The sequence below is a fragment of the Pleurodeles waltl genome, chromosome 6 (genome assembly GCF_031143425.1).
Source record: "Pleurodeles waltl isolate 20211129_DDA chromosome 6, aPleWal1.hap1.20221129, whole genome shotgun sequence".
In the NCBI taxonomy this organism is placed as follows: Eukaryota; Metazoa; Chordata; class Amphibia; order Caudata; family Salamandridae; genus Pleurodeles; species Pleurodeles waltl.
Genome location: NC_090445.1, coordinates 675,905,474 through 675,924,937, shown reverse-complemented (window position 1 = coordinate 675,924,937; position 19,464 = coordinate 675,905,474). Strand labels below are relative to the sequence as shown.

General features: G+C 45.5%; 1 protein-coding gene and 1 long non-coding RNA gene across 4 annotated transcripts in view; one reads left to right on the top strand and one right to left on the bottom strand.

Annotated features, from left to right (window-relative positions):
* The window catches only part of LOC138302018 (uncharacterized), a 442,874-nt gene that overhangs the window by 413,157 nt on the left and 10,253 nt on the right, over positions 1–19,464 (bottom strand). The gene's annotated exons all lie outside the window — the stretch shown is intronic.
* On the top strand, positions 5,206–6,135 carry LOC138302220 (olfactory receptor 6M1-like). Its single transcript, XM_069242549.1, has one exon. The coding sequence runs from the start codon at positions 5,206–5,208 to the stop codon at positions 6,133–6,135; it is 930 nt and encodes a 309-aa protein (XP_069098650.1).

The following is a 19,464-nucleotide window of genomic DNA, read 5'->3' as shown; positions in this document are numbered from 1 at the left end:
TCTTCATTGTAAAAGTTAGAATTTAATTCACAATTCTCAAAATACCACTTTTAGAAAGTTCACATTTTCTTGTCCTATTTAATTGGTATATGCTGAAGGTGTCCTGGGTCACATGACTGTGAATAGCTTGGTATTTGGCCTTTGTGTATTCCTCCCAGACGCAAGACATAGGGGGGGCTAGTGTTGGCAGGTTTGGCCATCCTGTCAAGATGAGTGGGGTGGAGCTGTTTCATGCTCAGATTGACTTGACACCAGCCGTTTTTCACCCTGGATTACTTGGATCCTTAATAGGTGAAGGAAAGAACTTTCCTGAACCAGATGTGGGGGTAGCCAGGATGTCACACTCACACTCACTTCAGTGACTAGCCTCAGGTATAAATATTGGACCTCCAGTGCCAGTCTTCAGGACACTCCTGGACCTGCGAACTACAGGAAAAGGACTGCCTTCATTCCCATAAAACTTCATTGCTGCTTGAGGGCTCCAGGGGACTGCTCTGCTACTTGAGACCTGTCCTGCTCTCTGTGAAGGAAGACTAGACCTGCTCCCTTCATCCCAGGCTACCTAACTGACTCCAATCGTCAGTTGGCTGATCTCCTGTACTAAGGTACAGGGCCACAACAAGCTCCCTGCAGCTGCCTAGCTGATTTGCTGAAACAGAACCTACCTGGACCTGTAACTGAACCCGTTTGAACCCTGCTGGCCTCCTCTAGAATTGGTCTCTGATGTCAGGGACATGCCTCCCCAGGTCCTGGATCCTTGATTGGCCTCAGAGTGCACTCCTCTGGTGGTGTAGTGAATCCTAGTTTGTTTTAACGGGATAACAGGAGTTAGCTTAGCCGTAGGCTTGTAAACTTGTGCCCCCGTCACCCAGTGACTTTTAACCTACTTAGCTTGCTCTGTCTTAGTCCATTTATTTATTTATTTCCGTTAAGATGGCGGCCTTGTTTATAGCTAGGCCACTTGTTATGGGTTCTATTATCAGTGTCACTGCGCCAAGGCGTCAAGATCAAGCACGAAAGACAAACATACAGTAGGCATTCACACTTAGGGATTTTCCCTCTCTATACTTTCGAGGGATTGTTGATATTAATTGCCGTCCCAAGCATGCCTGTTATCTATTGTTATGAATAACACTTATGTCAGGGGACCTTGTAGATCTGTATAAATACAACACAATTTTAGACAGATAATCAGAGGGATTCCGACCAGAGGGCATCGCCACCATCGCTGACACCGATGCTGCAGTCATCTTGACGCTGACCCAGTCTTCGTGTCCCCGCAGAGTCTGAGATAGAGACCTCATTCCAAGGTAACGAGGGTTGGGGGCTCCTCTCATGGACACGGTTTTGGCAGATTAGGTTTAACGAACCCAGCTCTCCTTTTTAGGTAGGAGGTTAGACCTATTCTCCTTAGGGTACTAGGGCTTATTCCATCTTATACATATACATATATTTCTTTCATATATTGCACAATGGTGGGGGTCTTTATAACAATGACTCTCTTCTTCACAATACTGTTGCTTGGTATATTCATTATCCTAATCATTGCAGTTCATGCAACTTATCACAAATTGCAGTTATGTTGAATAAAAACTATTATAACTTCACTGCATCTGTGTTATTGCCTTTGTTTGTATGAGACATAATAAATCTGTGAGAAAAGGGTAATTTCTGTTAACCACAATAACCCTGAGAGATCTTACTTTGAGTCCATGCGTAAGCGACTGCTACAAATCACCTTTCACTATTGTGTTTCTGGTGAGGTACTGCTAGTAAGCCGGTAAGGTTTGGACAACAGTTACAACTAGTTGTAGGAAGAAACTTAGTCACCTACAAATGAAAGTACTGTCATCCTGAGACCAGCAGTCTTGCTCAGAGCAAGAGTCCAAACTACGACAGTGGAAAAGAAGAAATCTTAAAGTTTGGGAATTTTTGTGACTGTGAACAGGCCCATTTGTTCTAAGACTTTGTTACTCATGATGACCACCAAGGTAAAGTTCCAGTAAACCAGACTCGTAGTGCTACAGCGACTGCTACGGATGACCAGCAATGTGAGATCTGCACTTCTCACTAAAGCAACGACAGCCCCCGGGACCAGTAAAGTCAAGCTCCAGCAACGCCCATCTGCCACGCCCGACTGGATCTTCGCACAATGATGGCTTTCTGTGACACTTGGCCTGCTCTTTGCACTACAGCAGCGATCGTTCCTGAAGCTCTTACTGCTGCTGTCAGCCTCCTACATTGCTTACTAGACTCATTGCCCGAACTTTGAGAAGGCAACATTTTCACTGAAACTAAGCTGGTCCTGTAATCCGACCTGCACTGCATTGCAGTCGGCATGAACCTGTGACTTTCCCTCAGTCTAGCACGATCAGTTGACCATGAGTGGCAGCTTGTGCTTTTAAGCGCTGTGCCTACCTAAAAAATTAAAAGTGCATATGTCTGGGTCTACTGATTGGATTTTTTTGTTGTTTTGTTCTCACTTTATTTATTAACATTTACTCTATTGTTTTAAAATGGTGTGGACATGTTATTGTATTCTGTTTTCACTTTTATTACTGTTTGAGTGCTGCATAAATACTTTACAATTTTCCTCTAATTTAAGCACAACTGATTTATTTGAAGCTACCAGCGGGTTAAGCATGGAATAATTTAGTGACTTCTGTGACTCACCCTGACAAGTATTATGGTTGTTGCTTGGGTGGGGTTTTCGTTCCCCTAAATCAAAAACCTGAATTCTTCAAGTCCTTATGCTGGGTTCATGGCTTTAAGGGATCTTTAAGGGACGTGACTGTGGTGGCTCTCTGAACCCGGGAAAAGGAGGTTGGAGAGGTAGCACAACACAAAGATCCTGACAAGAGGTTACTAGCAAAATATTCTGTTTCACAAAAGCCAAGAGATGCAATATCTTGATGATGCTGGAAAGTCTCTCCTGGTTTCACCCACAACTCCCAGGCTTCCAGAGCAGACTCCTAGTGTCCTAGTTTCACGCCAGCCAGAACTCTCACAGAGTCTAGTGCAGTGCGCTCCCAAATGGGAAGCTCATTCTCCCACCCTGAGTGGGGCTATTCTTCATCTTTTTGGGTCCCTGAGGTGCAGGGTTGCAGGCCAATCCACGCTTTGACACAACTTCTGGTCCGTGGGTACAAACCCATGAGCAAATCACACCTCAGTCCTCAGGTACACAACAATCAAATTTCTTGTTGTTTTGTTCTGGTCTGCCCCAAGGTCCAGGAGTGTAATGATGAGCCGGTGGTCTATTGCCATTTTTATCCAGTTCACAGACCTGTGACTAGAGACTTGCCATGGCCCAATTCCTGCAAAATTCCCAACAAAATTCATTCACCTTTTCCAGCATTTTGTATCTAGCTTCATTATGCACCTCCCTGTTCAAGTTAGCTGAAGCGAGGTTCTCCTTTCATTAACTCCAAGTTTATAATTTCAGTAAACGAGGAACCATCTCCTCTTCTTGATCAAGGATCAGATTTCCCTTCCAAAGACAGAATAGATAAATGTCTTAGAGGACTCTGACTCTTTGGGTGAAAGCGCAGGACTCTGATATGTTCCTTTGTGATGTTGTATATCTTTGTTCCACTCAAATGGGTCATCCCCGCTAAGGTTCATAAATAGTGCCATAACAGTCTTCTTGGCTTCAGAGGTTGCTGTATGGTTTTCTCGCGGCATAACATTTCACATCTAATGTGGATGCTAAGCACTGCAGTGGAGAAAAGGAAAAACAAGCAGAATTGATTTAATAGTGGTAACCTTAAGGGGGCAAACAACATGCCTTTTTACAAGTTACCTTTCCACTACAGATACCAAAGATATACCTTCAACGCTGAATTAGGTGTCGATAGCTTTACATAAATATATTTTACCCAGCAGTCTCCTAGCTGAAGTTGGAAAACATAAACTTGTATTCTTTATATTGACTCTCTGTTTCAAAATTGCTGTTGCGACCTTTTCTGTGACAAACAACTTCTGGTAGTTGTTTACTGTAAGATCATGTGTTTCTTTAATATTTAGAATTTCCCAATTTAAAACTTTAATCACCTAAGTCGTTGGGTATATGGAGCACACTTAAGGTTATGAGCTAATGCATAAAATGTTTTTTTTCTACACGGAAGATTACTTTTCTCTGACACGACAGTTTTTTAAACTGCAGCTAGCCAAGTCACAATAGTGTCCATGCAGCCACATTATAAAACAGAAATGTAGGTGGTGTAAGTCTACACTGCAGATCCCATATGACATTTAACTTCCACATAACTGTTGCATTTCCTGTTAGAGCTTACAATTTGAAAGTTAATTAAACTAAAACATTTTGATAATTTTTTTGTGGTGAGATGGATTCTAACTAACTTCTGTCCTGTTAGCAGCTCACTGGTTCCCATTTCAAAGGAAGTTATCCCAAAGACTCATATGACCAGTCATGAAAATAGGTGGTACATTATAAGGCTCATTGAACTGTGGATGCATCTTCTGATCAGTGTTTAAACTACTCTTGGGCATCCATCCATAGTAGACTTCATGATTGATCATTATCAAATCTATAAAATCAAAGGGCCGATTTACTATTAGTTTGTGCAATGCAATGCAACAAGCCAGTTTGTTGTGTTGCAGGCATGAAAGGGAGACAGCAGAAATGTGCCAGATCTACTAAGATATGGTGCACTTCTGCTCTCTCCTAGCGCTGGCAAACTGTGTTCCAACTAGTGCCAGTGCAGAGATCCTTGCATGATGCTACTAGGGTGTCTGTGTTACAGGCAGGATTGTTTTTATTCATGGAAAGATACCTTCAGGCAGAAAAACAATTCTAAGAAGCAATAGCCTCTTCCTAAACATGATGTAGAATGCATCACACATCAAAAGAGGAAGTAACAAGGAGAGTTAAAGATATTTGTAATCACATTGAAAGACTTGCATTTCCTTGCTACGACTTAGACTTACGTCACACAAGGACATTGCAAGGCCTTAGTAAATCTGCCTCTAAATGTATAAAACAGCGTGAGTATAGCAACAAGATAGTACTTTCTTTGGCTTCCACTGACATTCCTCTCTTATTGTGTCATTTTCATCAAACCACAATTACTTGAGCTAAGACAAAGAAATGAAAACATTTATTTGATAAGCTGCTTTGTTAATTTGCTATATTTTATGTTAATTTTAGATAAGACTAAGTCACCTCTGGGAGAGATGGATAAAATGAATCAAAGCAGCATAACCGAATTTATCCTCCTTGGGTTCCCCGTGGAACAGCAGTTCCAATCCCTGCTTTTTGTTTTGTTCTTTATCATTTACACACTGTCGATCACTGGGAATGTGGTTATCATCTATGTTGCTAAAAAAGAGCGTCACCTTCACAGGCCAATGTATTATCTCCTCATTAATTTCTCTTTTATGGAGATTTGCTATGCATCTTCCACTGTACCAAAGATGCTGGCTAATTTTCTTCCAGGACATCGCTGTATCTCTGTTGGAGGCTGCATCACGCAGTGTTATTTCTTTTTTGTGATGGGATGTATGGAGAATTACCTACTAGCTCTAATGGCTTTTGACAGATATTTAGCCATCTGCCATCCCCTACGGTACACAGCCATCATGACTACTCGCTTGTGCTGCATGCTTACAGCAGGATGTTGGCTAGCCAGTTTTCTTGGCTCCATTTTGCCAACCATCTATATCTCACGCCTCTCCTTCTGTGCCACAAATGAGATCAACCATTTCTTTTGTGATATATCACCTCTACTGGAACTTTCTTGCACAGATACAACATTCATCAAGCAATACTTTTTCATTATTACTTGGATTATTGTCTTTAGTTGTTTCCTTTTGACATTGGTATCATATGTAAGCATCATATGGACCATAACTAAGATCTCTTCTACCAGTGGGCGCCAGAAAGCCTTCTCCACATGTACCTCCCATGTCACTGTAGTGGCTGTCTACTATGGGACAGTAATATTTGTGTACGTGCGACCCACGACCAGAGTATCACTTGCAATGGACAAAGTAGTGGCTGTGTTCTATGTGGTGATCACACCACTTTTTAACCCTTTCATCTACAGCCTGCGGAATAAGGAAGTTAAAGATGCATTGATAAAACTATTTGGGAAATACTTTACTTTCAGTTGAAGAGTATATTGTCCCCAGTGAGATAAACACATAAAAGTAGATTAGTGATTTATCACGTACCTGACATCACGAGCACGTCCTAGAAACAATAACGTTGCTTCTATTTATCACAAACAGCGCTGAGACTTTTTACTTTTACAAAATCAATTTCATAGGACTTGGTCCATTGTGTGCTGCTACAAAATACAAATCATGCGTCGCCAAAAATATTCATCCAAAGAAAAATCTAGTTAACAAGAAAAAAGTTTCAATTTTAGGAAAAAAGTGGTCTCCAAAAATACATTTGCGACAAAAAGCAATCGATCCTAACCACAATGCAAAACTTCTGGGGCCATATGTACGAAAGCTTTTTCCCATAGACACAAAATGGGTAAAATCCTTTGGTACATCTGGCCCTTGGTAACTTAAAGCGAATCACCGGAATTTTCTGAAACCAAACCATTGGAAACCTCTAATATATATATATACATTTATTATATATAGTGTGTGGATTCTTTGTTTTAAGCACAATGTTTAAGTGAGTCCCCCATATGGCATTCTATTCGTAGGTTTTTAAGTGCTTATTTGTGACTACATTTTCCCTTAATGATTGGGACAAATTAGCGTGTTACTAGGTGGATAGTTAAACATCGCCAATCGTCAAAACCGTTTTTTGTTTATAAGCCTCACGTTGAACTGTACTGTAAGAAATATATACATCTGGCAATGTAACAATGTACGTCTTTTAACATATAAGCAGAATGTTTCAATGATGCAGTTATCGTTTTTTTTAGAAAATGTCTCATTTGTTTTTTTTTTTATGTTGTAAAGAAAGGCTTTGCCATATTCATCAAAATCAGAAACGTTTATTATATCATATATGGTTAACTTCTAACACCGGTACTTATTTCGCATAACAGTGTCCTATTGTCCAATCCCTGCTTTGCTGCAAATGGGCCGTCACAATCGTCACATGCCCAGCCATGGCCACATATGCTCAGGAATGACCTCATGTGTGTCCGATGCCCAGTACCACCTCATATGAAGGAATTTGTTTTATGCTTTATAAAGCACGACCACTGAAAAACGTTGGTATAGATCGGGGAGCTCAGAGACCAGGTGTGGGATTTTTGAATTTAGAGATTGGTGTTTTGATGGAGATTTGGGTTGGTCATGCTAAAAGAGTTTTTCTGCTCTAAGAATTGACATTTCTCTTCCCATTTGATTTCAATAACATAGTGGGCATCTCTTATCTCTATAATTCATGAGGCCTTACAGAGGACTGGACCTAGCACCTAGCAGGATCCAAAGTGTGATGAGTTCTGGGGCACGTTTGATACAGCTAGCTGGAGATTGGCAGAGAGTACGGTTTGACAAGGACTGTGCCATGCAATTAGTTCTGGTTGGCAATGAATTCCATGAGTGATTTTGAAAATAAGGATGAATAAATTGTAGTGAGCTCGATGACTGGTAGCGAACCATCTTAAATGGTGTTTGTAGGAAGTTCAGTTTTTCCTTTCTCTCAATAACTCTGTATTAGTAGATCACATAATTATTTGAGCCTTGGTTTGGCTCATGGCATGGGGCTGACTTGAAGTGAGCCTATGGTGGGGCGGGCCTGGATCAATGTGATTAAAGACTCAGATGAGATATACCTTGTGATTTTCCAACAGGGGATTTACATGCTCCCATGAGATGCCTGAGACTAACCACAATGTATTTTGGCTATAAGCCCCTTTAGGATTGCAATGCATAACACATTAGGTGTACATCAGTGTATGAATCTGTTCGAAATTGCCATTCTTTCCAGTTTTATGGATCACAAATAAGTTTGCCAATAATGTTTTTAAACACTTTTGCATTGGTTGGTTAGATATATCTTGGCTCAGACCAATTGTGGTAAAGTAATTCATTTACGAACTGAGTACCTCCATAGTATTACATTACTTTCTATGGATAAATGAGCCAGGAATATTTTTTTCAGTGGTTTTGATATATTGTGCTTTCTTTGTATACCATTGTTGGAGGTGCACGTTCTGATTGGCTGCAGCAAGGCCCTAGCCAGGCAGAACCTACCACTCCTGTCAGGGGTGCGTGACTAAACTCACTGTATAACCTGTGCTCACCCTTGGGTAGCTTGGCACAGAGCTGTCAGGCTCATCACAGAGGCAATGTGTAAAGCATTGGCACACACAGCACCACCACACTATAAATATATTGAGCATCACAAAAGGGACTTCACATAAGGTGTATGTAAATAAAGTTTGTATTTGTAACACACATTCATGAACACAACATGAACATCATATAGATCTGGGCATAAATCACATGTAGAAATATCACTAACAGTATTAGGCCCAACTGTGTTGACAGTGACAATATGTACACATGAGAAAAATAATACTTTCCCTCCCAGCACCCTCATGCAGTGATGACATGCTTTCAGCAGAGACCCACCCTAACAATTCTGAAGCACCCCCATTTACAATGGTAGCAGCAATGTGTACATACAGAGAGCCATTTAAGATAGTTCTGCTGCCTAGGCTGCACCGGTGAAACCCAAATGTCAACCGTGATAGTTCTCAGACCAAGGAACAACAGTACAACACAATGCTGTACGGTGTAGTCAATCACAGGCTCCCACTCACTTGACAGTGGTACTCAGCCCAGCCAGGTGCTCCAGTAGTAGATTGTTGCCAATTCCACACTTCTCTGGTAGAAGGCATAACTTCTAATGCACAATGACTTGACTCTCGCTGGAGAGTCCCTGTTGCACACAAAGAGTTATCAAATCTGCACCTCCCTAGAATGAGGCACAACATTTGGTGTGTGATGACTTGAGTCTCACCAGACAAAGCCATTCCCACACTGAAAGTAACCACTGCTCTATCTCCCTGAATTGAGGCACATCTGATGGGTGATGACTTGAGTTGCACCAGATGAATCCGATCACACGTGGAAAGTTACCAATCCCATAACTCCCTGGAATGAGGCACAACATCTGGTGCATGATTACTTGAGTCACACCAGATGAATCTGATCATACATGTAAACTATCAATGTCGGACCTCCCTGGAATGAGGCATAACGTCCAGTGTGCAATGACAAATCCAGTCACACACACACAGATGCAAGTTCAGTGGTGCTGTACAAGATAGAATGCAACAGTACTCCTGGTGCACCCCCACCGCGGAGGGTCGCAACCAGTGAACATTGCAGTTGGGTGTTGCACGAGAAAAATGGGGCTTGCTCAACAGAGGTGGGCCACGCGAAGTCCTGCAACTAGTGAATCCGCTCACTACCAACCAGACATTTATGTATGCTGTGGCCCCACGAACAAGGGCCACACTCCTTGAATGCAGGCAGTACTTTGAAGGCTCTGCACCAGGCAAATCCGGTCTCCAGCCGCAATACTTGGTTCCATGCCTGCACTGCTGCTACAGGGTGATGTCCAGCAGATGATGTAGGTACTTAAGAAGGCACCGCTCTCTAGATGACACAGGTAGAAGGTATAGGTCCCCTGCGGGAGGTTTTTGATGTCCCTGAAACCACCATAGAGAGCAGGAGGCAAGCCAACAAGCCCTGGGAGAGCACACTTCAGAGTGCCACGCAGCAGCAACCGGTTTGCCCAGGCCAGTCACAATCCAGGAAGAGTGCATGGTCTCTTCCTAGGGTGTAATTACTCCTTGTGTACAACAGGTTCCTCTGGCAGTGTGCACCACGTTCCTGCAAGTGTATCTCTACTTTGCTGCAGTAAGGCACCATTAGTTATACTTTGAAGTTGAGGGAAGTTGGGGGAAATTCAGAGGGTTTCCCTTTGAACCACAGATGTCTTCCCTCTTGCTTGCCATGGGGCTGTGGAATGCAGATTTTAATCTTTAGTGGGGCCCGGATAAGGTGTCAAGAGGCCAAATGTCAGAATCTCTCCCTCCAATTTATCCAGCCAGGCCACAAATGGCAGAGGTCTTTGTTCCAGTTGTGGCCACATTTTTATAGCGGTCACTGGGGAAGGCACAGATGTGCTCCCCTATCTCCCAGTGTAAACTCAAGTTGAATTAAAAAGCACACAACGCGTTTTTAGGGAAGAGAAATGCCCAATTTCCAGAAGTGACATTTCTCCATGAATTTTGTCAAAACCACCTTTACCATAAAAAGGGTTTTGTCAAGACAAATCCAATGATAGTGAACATGATGCTACTCTGCTGCAATCCACTTTTGCAACTTAGAATAATTGTAACCCTTCTCCAATGTTAATGTATGGGCGAGCAGCTCTCCTATGCAGTGAAAACACACATGGGTATTCTTCACTCTTGGGCATACATGCCCTTGTGCACATACAAGCCTGCATTGGTGGGCTGGATACATGTTTGAAAGCACCAAAGGTGCAAGTGCGCACATAGGCCTGATAAGTCAGGCAAGTTACATGTTTAAAGCACCATAGGTGTTAGCGCACACGACTAGGCCTGTTCCACTTCTCAACATATGTGGGAAGGACTGTGCTTACAGTGAGAAAGTGCGCAGGGCCCCAAGACCACTAGTGAATAAATCAACAAAAGTTACCAGAAAAGGAAAAAAAATGTTTATGGAAACACCATCTCAGAATGTCAGGTCTAACTTCTATCCCCCCCCAGATGAATCTGGAGGGGGTTCTACCCATCTTCTAGGAAGTCCTTCTCTCTAAGGCAGAAAATCTAGACATACCATCCAAGTTGGAGTGGTTTACCCCAGGGCAGTGCTCCACCCTACGTCCATTCCCTGTAGGGAGATGGACCACCTCAAGAGCTTTGGATTCTCCCCCATCATCTGAATCAATCACTCGAGAGGCCTACAGTCCATTTGGAATGAGAAGTGAGTACCAAATAAATACAGCCTCAACTTCTTCAGGGCCCAGACCACTGTGAAAGCTTCTCTTTTGATAGCACTCCACCTCCATTCCCCGGGGATTATATGGAGGCTACTGGAAGGTCTAGACCCTCCTCATTCAGCTGAGATGATACCACCCCAATACCATGTTCAAAGGCATCCGTCTGAACGATGATTTCCACAAGTAGTCAGGAGCCTGGATTACAGGAGCTGTACTCATGACCTACTTGAAGGAGTCAAACGCCTCTTGGCAGGCCTCAGTCCATATTACACTTCAGGGCTGCTTCTGTGAGGTCAGCTTCATCGAGGTAGCCACAATAGTGCTATCTCCCCATTTTAAACCTCTGGTAGTACCCAGCGAGGGTCAAAAAGGCTCTGAAGTCTGTTTGGATCCTTGGGTACTCCCAGGTGAGGATGCCCTCAAACTTTGCCTGGAGGGGTTGCACCTTCCCACAGCCCACCTAGGGTCCCAACTAGACCACTGATCCTTGACCCATGTGGATTTTTATGGCCTTGGTGGTGAGGCCTGCTTGCTGCAAAGCCTGTGATACTTCCTGGAGGTGGAAGAGATAGTCATCGCCAACTGTTACTGAAGACAGCAATGTCGTCCAGGAAAGCAGCTGAGAAGGCCTCTATTCCAGCAAGGACGTGGTTCATCAGACTCTAGAAGGTGGTGGGGGCATTCTTGCAGCCAAATGGCATAACCTGTAATTGGTAATGCCAGTCTGGGTTGGGGAAAGCAGTTTTCTCCTTGGTGTTCCCAGTGAGGGCGATCTGCCAATAACCAGAGGTAAGGTTGAAGGTACTTAAGTACCAGGCTTCATCCAACCTGGGGAATTGGATGTGCATCTGTCTAAGTCACCATGTTCAGCCCCCTATAGCCTACACAGAACCTTAGATCAGGTGTGGTGCCTGCTGAGGTGGCTTTTGGTACCAGAACCACTGGATGGGGCCAGGAGCTGCTAGAGGGTTTTATTACCCCCAGCTCCAGCATCTTAGACACCTCTGCCTTGATGCAAGACCTTACTTTATATGACAACCTATACGCTTTCTCTTGACAGAGAGGTTGTCACCTTTGTCCACCTAATGGGTACATGGATGGTAGTCCCGGAGATAAGGTAGAGCTGCGAGGAGAACTGCATCAACACTTGGTTACAGTCCCTCTGCTGGTCGAGAGTCAGGGTGGTGGACATGATGACTCCTTCCACTGACCCATTCCTCTCCTCAGAGTTCTGGAGGTCAGGAAGTAGCTCAATCTCCTCCTCTCCATATGTCACAATTAGCATGGTGACCTCAGACTTCTCGAAGCGTGGCTTGAGGCAATAGATGTGTAGCACCCGGAGGGACTTCCTTGGGGTCTTGAGATGCACTAGGTAGGTGGTCTCACCTTTTCTCTCAATTGCCTCATAGGGCCTGGTCCATTTCTTTTCCTCTTCCTCCTCTCCACCCATTACCATTAGCATGGTGACCTCAGACCTCTTGAAGTGTTGCTTGAGACAACTGACATGTAGCACCTAGAGGGACTGCCTTTGGGTCTTGAGATCCACCAGGTAGGTGGTCTCACTTTTTCTCTCAATCACCTCATAGGGCCTCATCTATTGGTTCTGAATGGCCCCCGGCTATAAAGCCTCCATCACCCGCACTTTCTGTCCAGGTGTCAACTGCATAGGAGTGGGGTCTTGTTGTACCACTCTTTCATGATATCATGGCTGGCTTTTAAGTTGTGGGAGGCTTGCTTCCATAACTTGGCCATCTGGCTCTGGAAAACCAGCATGTAGCTTACAACATCCCTGGTAGTTCTCTTGGGAGACTGCTCACAGCCCTCCTCAACCAAACTCAGAGGTCCCCTGACCGGGTGCCCAAGTAGAAGCTCAAAGAGGCTTGACCCAACTCTCTTCTGAGGGGCCTTCCGGTAGGCAAACAATAAGAGGACATCCCACTTTTTCCCCAAGGCTCTGGCAGGCCTCTGATCATGCCTTTCAGGTTCTTGTTGAATCTCTAAACAAGACCACTGGCTTGGAGGTGGTATGAGATGGAGAATGTATATGTCACCCCGCAGTCCTTCCACATGGTTGCATGTAAGCTGATATGAAGTTTGTGCCCCTTTTTGCCAATCCTACTCAGGTACAGATCCCCATCAGGGCCTTTGCCACTGCTTGTGTAGTCCTCAGAGGGATTGCCTCTGGGTTCTGGTTGGCATTGTCCACCGGAACCAGGATAAACCTGTGCCTGGCTGGTGCCTGTGGATCTTTAGAACCTATTATGTCAATGTCCTTCCTTTCAAAGGGTGTGCCAGAGATGGGCAGGGGTTGAAGTGGGGGGCTTTAAGCTTTGGCCACACCTTCACAGTACCCTGGAAGGTCACACATGTCCTGTAGAAAGCATCTGAGGCCACCACGAGCATGGGCCAATAAAAGTCTGTCCTGGCCCAAATATCCTGCCAGGGGAATGTCATGGGCCAATTCTGGTAGGAAGGCCAATAACACTGGGGGACCATCAGGGCCCTTTGGGACCCTTAGCCAGGAGTCCCAGGCTCACTCTACAGAAGATCGTCCTCCCAGTAAATATGATGAGTCCTAGAGTCATCACCAGCTGCTTGGGCTTCAGCTTGCCACCTCAAGACCTCAAGGATGGGGCACTCTCTCTGTGCCCGGAAGAACTCCTCCCTGGTGGGGCTTCCTCACACTTGCCACTTGGAAAGCTCAGCCACACTACCAGGAGAAGTAATGTCCTCTTCAGTGGACATCGGGTGGCCTCAGCTAGTCCCCGTCCATCCCACCGAGGTATATTCCATGGCAGGTTTCCCCCATCCTTGTCCTTTCTCCCTCTTAGCAGAGGGTTGAGCCATTGTTCCAGTCTCCAGCCCCTTCTGGCTCCATTCTTGGGTAGCCATAGACCGTGTGGATGCACAGATCCATTCAGGTAACCCCAACATCTCTACATGAGCCCGGAGCTCCACCTGTTTCCTGATAGTCTGCTCCAGGTCATTACTAAACAGACAAGTCACTGGCATGGCAGGACATACAGCAGCCTTCAATGGACCCGAAATGCACCTCCACTGAAATTGCACCTGGGCCACCCTGAAACAATCCTCTCTGTTTCAGCCACCACCACTTGGTGGGTGGCATGGGTGATGACATGCTGTAGGGAGACCAGGTGACTCATTACCATAGTCTTGCTGGCCCCTGTATCCCTCAGAGCCTCCACCCTTGTCCATTTATAGGGACCCTCTACCTATACTTTGCTGTGTTAGCAAGCACTTGGATCCTGGGAACCATTTCACTGTCACCTAAGGACACTACGGGAACACCACTAACTCCCCCCATTACCAGGGGCTCCCCAACATCAGTTTGCCAGCACGGGAGCCTTCCATCTGATGGGTGGGGGCAATCACTTTAAACACTTTGGTCTCCCTCATAGTGTCTGTACCTGTAAAATGTGTAGCACTTGAGTGTCCTGAAAGGCAGGGTTTTGTCCAGGGAAGGCTTCTTTGAGTGATCGGGTGGGGACTCGGACTGGACCCTTTCCCAAGGAGATGTTTTTGGGAGCAGGCATAAGATTCCTTCTTCTTGTCATTCTCTCTCTCTTTTGGGGGTGGACCCCGGCCCCCTTTTTGGGAGTTCCCCCAGTGATTGTTTTGGACACTCGGGGCTGGCCAGGTGTACGCTAAGGAGGGTATCCCTACCCACGGGTGGCATGTACCTTCATAATCTACCTCCCCAGCTCTCTTCAAGGACTCGGTGTACCTTCAAAGCCACCTCGTAAACCACCAATCATTTTCCACCACCTAACAATCTTGTACGATTTCCTTGGGAATTCGACCTCTACTACCACTGTTAGATACTGCAGTGGTGCTGCCCTCATTACTGTTGCTGGATCCTATTTGTAGGGCTTTAATCTCCAATTCTTTGAGCCTAAGCTTATGGGCCATCTTCTTCTCTTTCATGGCTAGTCTCTTCTCAGCCAGAGCTTGCTTGTTGTTCAATCTAGCCAGGACTTTCTCTTTTTATTTTCCTTGGCAGTCCTGGTAAGCTCTAGTTTTAGGTTCCTTTCATCCGTCCTACCCACCAGCTTTCTGGGGGGTTATATGTCGGAACCACCGTTGCCTAAATCACCTGTGGCTCAAAAACGAGGTCGGAACAACAACCTTGTTCTAAACACTAATGCCTTTACCACAAATGCGTTTACAACGATTTTGCAGTTGTAAGCGCATTCCTGGTAAAGGCATTACCAATCAGCATGCACGACCCAGCATACTTCCACCCCAGGCCCCTACCCCACCCCACCCAACCATAACCTAAACCATGACCCCCCTAAACTCTAATCACCCCCAGCCCCCACCCCACCCCAAAAACTAAAAATAGCTTGAGTCCCCACCCGCCCCTAAAACCTAAACCCTGCCCCCATACTCTAATCACCCCAGCCACCCAATACTCCCCCACCCCCCAAAACAGCCCCAGTCCCGGCCCAACTTACCTCCTCCTTCACCGCGTCCACTCCGACTCCCTTCTGTACCTTAACCACACATGTACGTTGTTCAGACATATGTGGTTAAGGTACCAAAACCAGGGAGTCGTGGAAAACAAAAGCGTTGTTTCACTTTCGTTTTTCACAACCTCGTGGTTCTGGAATCGTTCTTCCGGGTGTTTCCCCTTCTGGTGACAGGATCTTTGAGGATATACTGCTGCCAGTTCTAGAAGCTCCCCCCGCCCAATTCTGGGAAAGGTGGTAGTCCCTCAGGCTACCCTGGCCCTGTTCTCACTCTTCCCCATGCTTCAACTCTTCTCCATTGTCCACTTCCCCCTCATGGTAGGCCTCTGCCTAGGCCCTCAAGGCTTTCTGCAACTGTGCCCTCTTGGTTCCTGCTGTGTAGGCTTCCCTCTTTGCCTGGCAGACCACCTTCAGCTGGGTCACAGTGTAGGTGTCCAGGTCAGCCTGCTCAAACTCTACCTCAGGTAGGCACTCAGACATGTTAGTGAACTCGTGGAAGTAAGAATAGAAATCTTTGGTTAAGAAGATAGGTCACCCCTCCCTGGCTATCTTACTGTCCCTTTTTGGGGAGCCCCTTGGAAAATAATGGAACACTTTTGCTTATATGAAGTTGTGACTAGCAGCTAGTTATCATGTGATGCTGGGCAAATGCAAGTCCTATCCCACTGCTTGACAATCAGATGATGGAGGTGGTACATTCTGGTTGGCTGAGGCAAGTCCCTTGTCAGGCAGAACCTACTACTCCTGTCAGAGGTGGGTTATTACATTCACTATATAACCTGCACTCGCTCTTGGGATGCTTGGCACAGAGCAGTCAGGCTTATCAAAGGGACAATGTGTAAATCATTGCCACTGCACTACCACACCATTAATACACTGAGGGCCTCATTTACAAGAAATGATGCACAACTGCACTAGCTCAGTTGTGCGTCAACATTTTTAACACCACCTAACGTTGGATCCTAACGACATGTGTGCACAGTATTTATAAAACGATGCACTATGGCGTTAGGATTTGGCTAGCATAGAAAAAAATTATGCTAACCTTTGCACCATATTGTAAAGCAAAATGATGCTTGCGCTGCAAAAGTGACATTAGCCAAATTAGCAGCACGTTTTTTGAAGCTAGCGTAGCATCACTTTAGTGCTAACAGCACCACAAAAACTGCTGCAAGATGCTGTTCTATAAAAATAAACACAGGAGACCCAGGACAACGCCATCAACTCCGATACCAGCCAGGATGTCCAGGCAGACACCCAGGAGAAGGGGAAGAGGAAGTGCAGGTTCAGTGAGGAGGAAAACATCGTTTTGATCAGGGAGATGATGCAGCATCAACAACAGCTATTTGTCACCTCCAAATTGCCGTTACTGAAGAAGGAGGCAATATGGCAGTCCATAGTTAACAAAGTCAGCAGTGTAGCAGAAGTCAAGAGGACAGTTGTCAACTGTAAGAAGCGGTGGCACAATTGCAAGCACAGAACAAAGGAGAGCCTGGCCCAGAACCACCAGGTAGCACTGCAGACTGAAGGTGGAAGTCCAGCACCCAAGGAGGAGATCTATTACCTGGAGGAGATGGTGGCAGCTGTCATCCCTGAGGAGTCAGTCACAGGAGTCTAAGGACAAGACAGTGCAGCATATGACAAACCACAACAACCACAGGGTAAGTTGCAATGGGAGTGCAATGTGGGAAATATGTTGGGTCAAAAGGTGGTGGCAGCCATGTCCTTGCACCAAAATGTACTGTCTGCAGGCTAGAGTGTAGGATGCTGCATGCTTATGGTTAAACAGCAAACAGATGGAGGAGCTCACCTACAGGGACCTTACACTGCTGGTGCCTCACTTCTTCACATTTGAAAAGAGAGGCACTGGCAACACTAGAGACTTGGAAAGAAGCCCTGTAATGTCAAAAGGGGGAGGCAGCCATGTCCCTGCGCCAGAATGTACTGTCTGCTGGCTAGAGTGTAGGATGCTGGCATGCTTATGGTTAAACAGCAAACAGATGAAGGGCTCACCTAGAAGTGCCTTGCACTGCTGGTGCCTCACTTATTCACATTTAAAAAGGCAGACACAGGCAGCACAAGGGACATGGAAAGATGGCCTGTAATGCCAAATGGGGGAGGCAGCCATGTCCCTGCACCAAAATGTACTGTCTGCAAGCTATAGTGTAGGATTCTGGCATGCTCATAGTTAAACAGCAGACAGATGTAGGGGCTCAAATACAAGTCCTTTGCGCTGCTGGTGCCTCACTTCCTCACATTTAAAAAGGGAGGCACCAGCAGTGCAAGGGACTTAGAAAGAACGCTTGTAATGTGCACTGACCTACCACAAGTTGCACATCTCAGGCCAGAACGAACACCTCAGTTACCACATTGTGTGAAGTGCAGCATCATTGCAGGTGTACCTTACCCTACTTTGGGTCTCATATACAGGGCACTACCAGCACACTGTGCCATGAAACTGCTATTCACATTGACACTTTGGTGATACAGTGTGCCAGACCATACTTACAAGGCCACGCAAAGCCACCTTGCATGGCTTGCCATGGCCTTGGAAATATGGCACCTTTCACACATAACATTGTGAAAGGGACATTCCATGGGTGCTGCTTGGAGTGCACTTGTGCAACACCCATGGACCCCAATGAAACCTGATGCATATACAGATTTACAAGACAGGAAATGTGTCACATTCCTAACACCACCAGAGGGGTGGCATGAGAATGACACTATGGGAAAAAGATCTGTAATATTCCTCTTCTGGTACCATACCTATGTGTGCTTCAAAATGCAGCACACGTAGAAAGACTATAACACCCCTTGGAGTAGTTATTGCGCAGGAAGGTCTCCATCATGCATCTAAAATATCATCCCCACAATACAGGCATCCTCCCACCATGGTCCAAGGGTGTCTACATTGGCACTAGCCAGAATTTTGTGTACCACTGCAGGTGGAGAGGACAGAAATGCACCCTGTCTTGTACAACGGTACATCTCTGCCCTTTCCAGATAGCACAGGGCAGCGCAGCAAGAAACATGGTGCGCCACCCTGCACCACTGGCCATGGAATTGAGATTCTTAGTGCCTCATGAATGAGGAAATGAAGCAATGCAGCCCACACAGTCAGCTTGCTGTGCTGCGCTGTATTATGTAGAAAGTGCAGGCATGTGTTGCACGTACCAAAATGTGACACATACCTGTACTTTCCTCCATGTTGATGTACTCACTGCTTCCTAGTGCCAACACAGGCACACCTGCGCCATGGTGTAGGGGTGCCTGTGCTGCGGGGATGATTGCCCATGTGCTGAAAGGGACACTTTTTTGAACTTGAACAATCATGCTTATCCTCTTCCACTTTACATGTGTGTTGAAACATGAAAATTGGGGGCTACAATGGCAGAGCCAACTGTTGAACCACTTCAATGTCACCCTTTATGGGGTTTAGGAATCTGATGCATGTTTAGATATCTAAATCTGTGAATGTGTAACATTCTTTAGGGAATCCATGGGTGTTGTTGAGAAACACCAACACCCATGGGACTCAACTGCTATTTAGTCCCATGGGTGTTGGTTTGGGTGTACCTCCACAGCACCCATGGGTTCCCTAAGGAATGTAAGGTGTAAAAGTGGTACATATTTACAGGGCCATTACAAATAACACAAGTTGGTGTGTTGTAGCCTGGTAAAGTAGTGTCCTGCATTGTGTCACTGGAGCATCAAAGTCACTGAGATTTCAGTTGTGCAGTGTGGTGATAGGGCCTTGGAAGCACTCAGAAACCTTGATTGTAAAGATGATCACTCATGTCAACATCTAGCAGAGCTCAACATTGACTTACCTCCATTTCATTGCAGAGAACGACAACATACCTTCTGGCCAGCTGCCTGTCCTAGACTTCTCCGATGATGTGGATGACCAGCTGAAAAAAAGAGGGACTGGGAGAATTGTGGTCCAGTGTACGATCTCCCTAAACATGAACCTCTAGAAAAACTGAGTACACT

What these genes read in the sequence shown, in the direction of transcription:
- LOC138302220 (XM_069242549.1), top strand. Translation starts at nt 5,206, where the DNA reads ATGAATCAAAGCAGCATAACCGAATTTATCCTCCTTGGGTTCCCCGTG.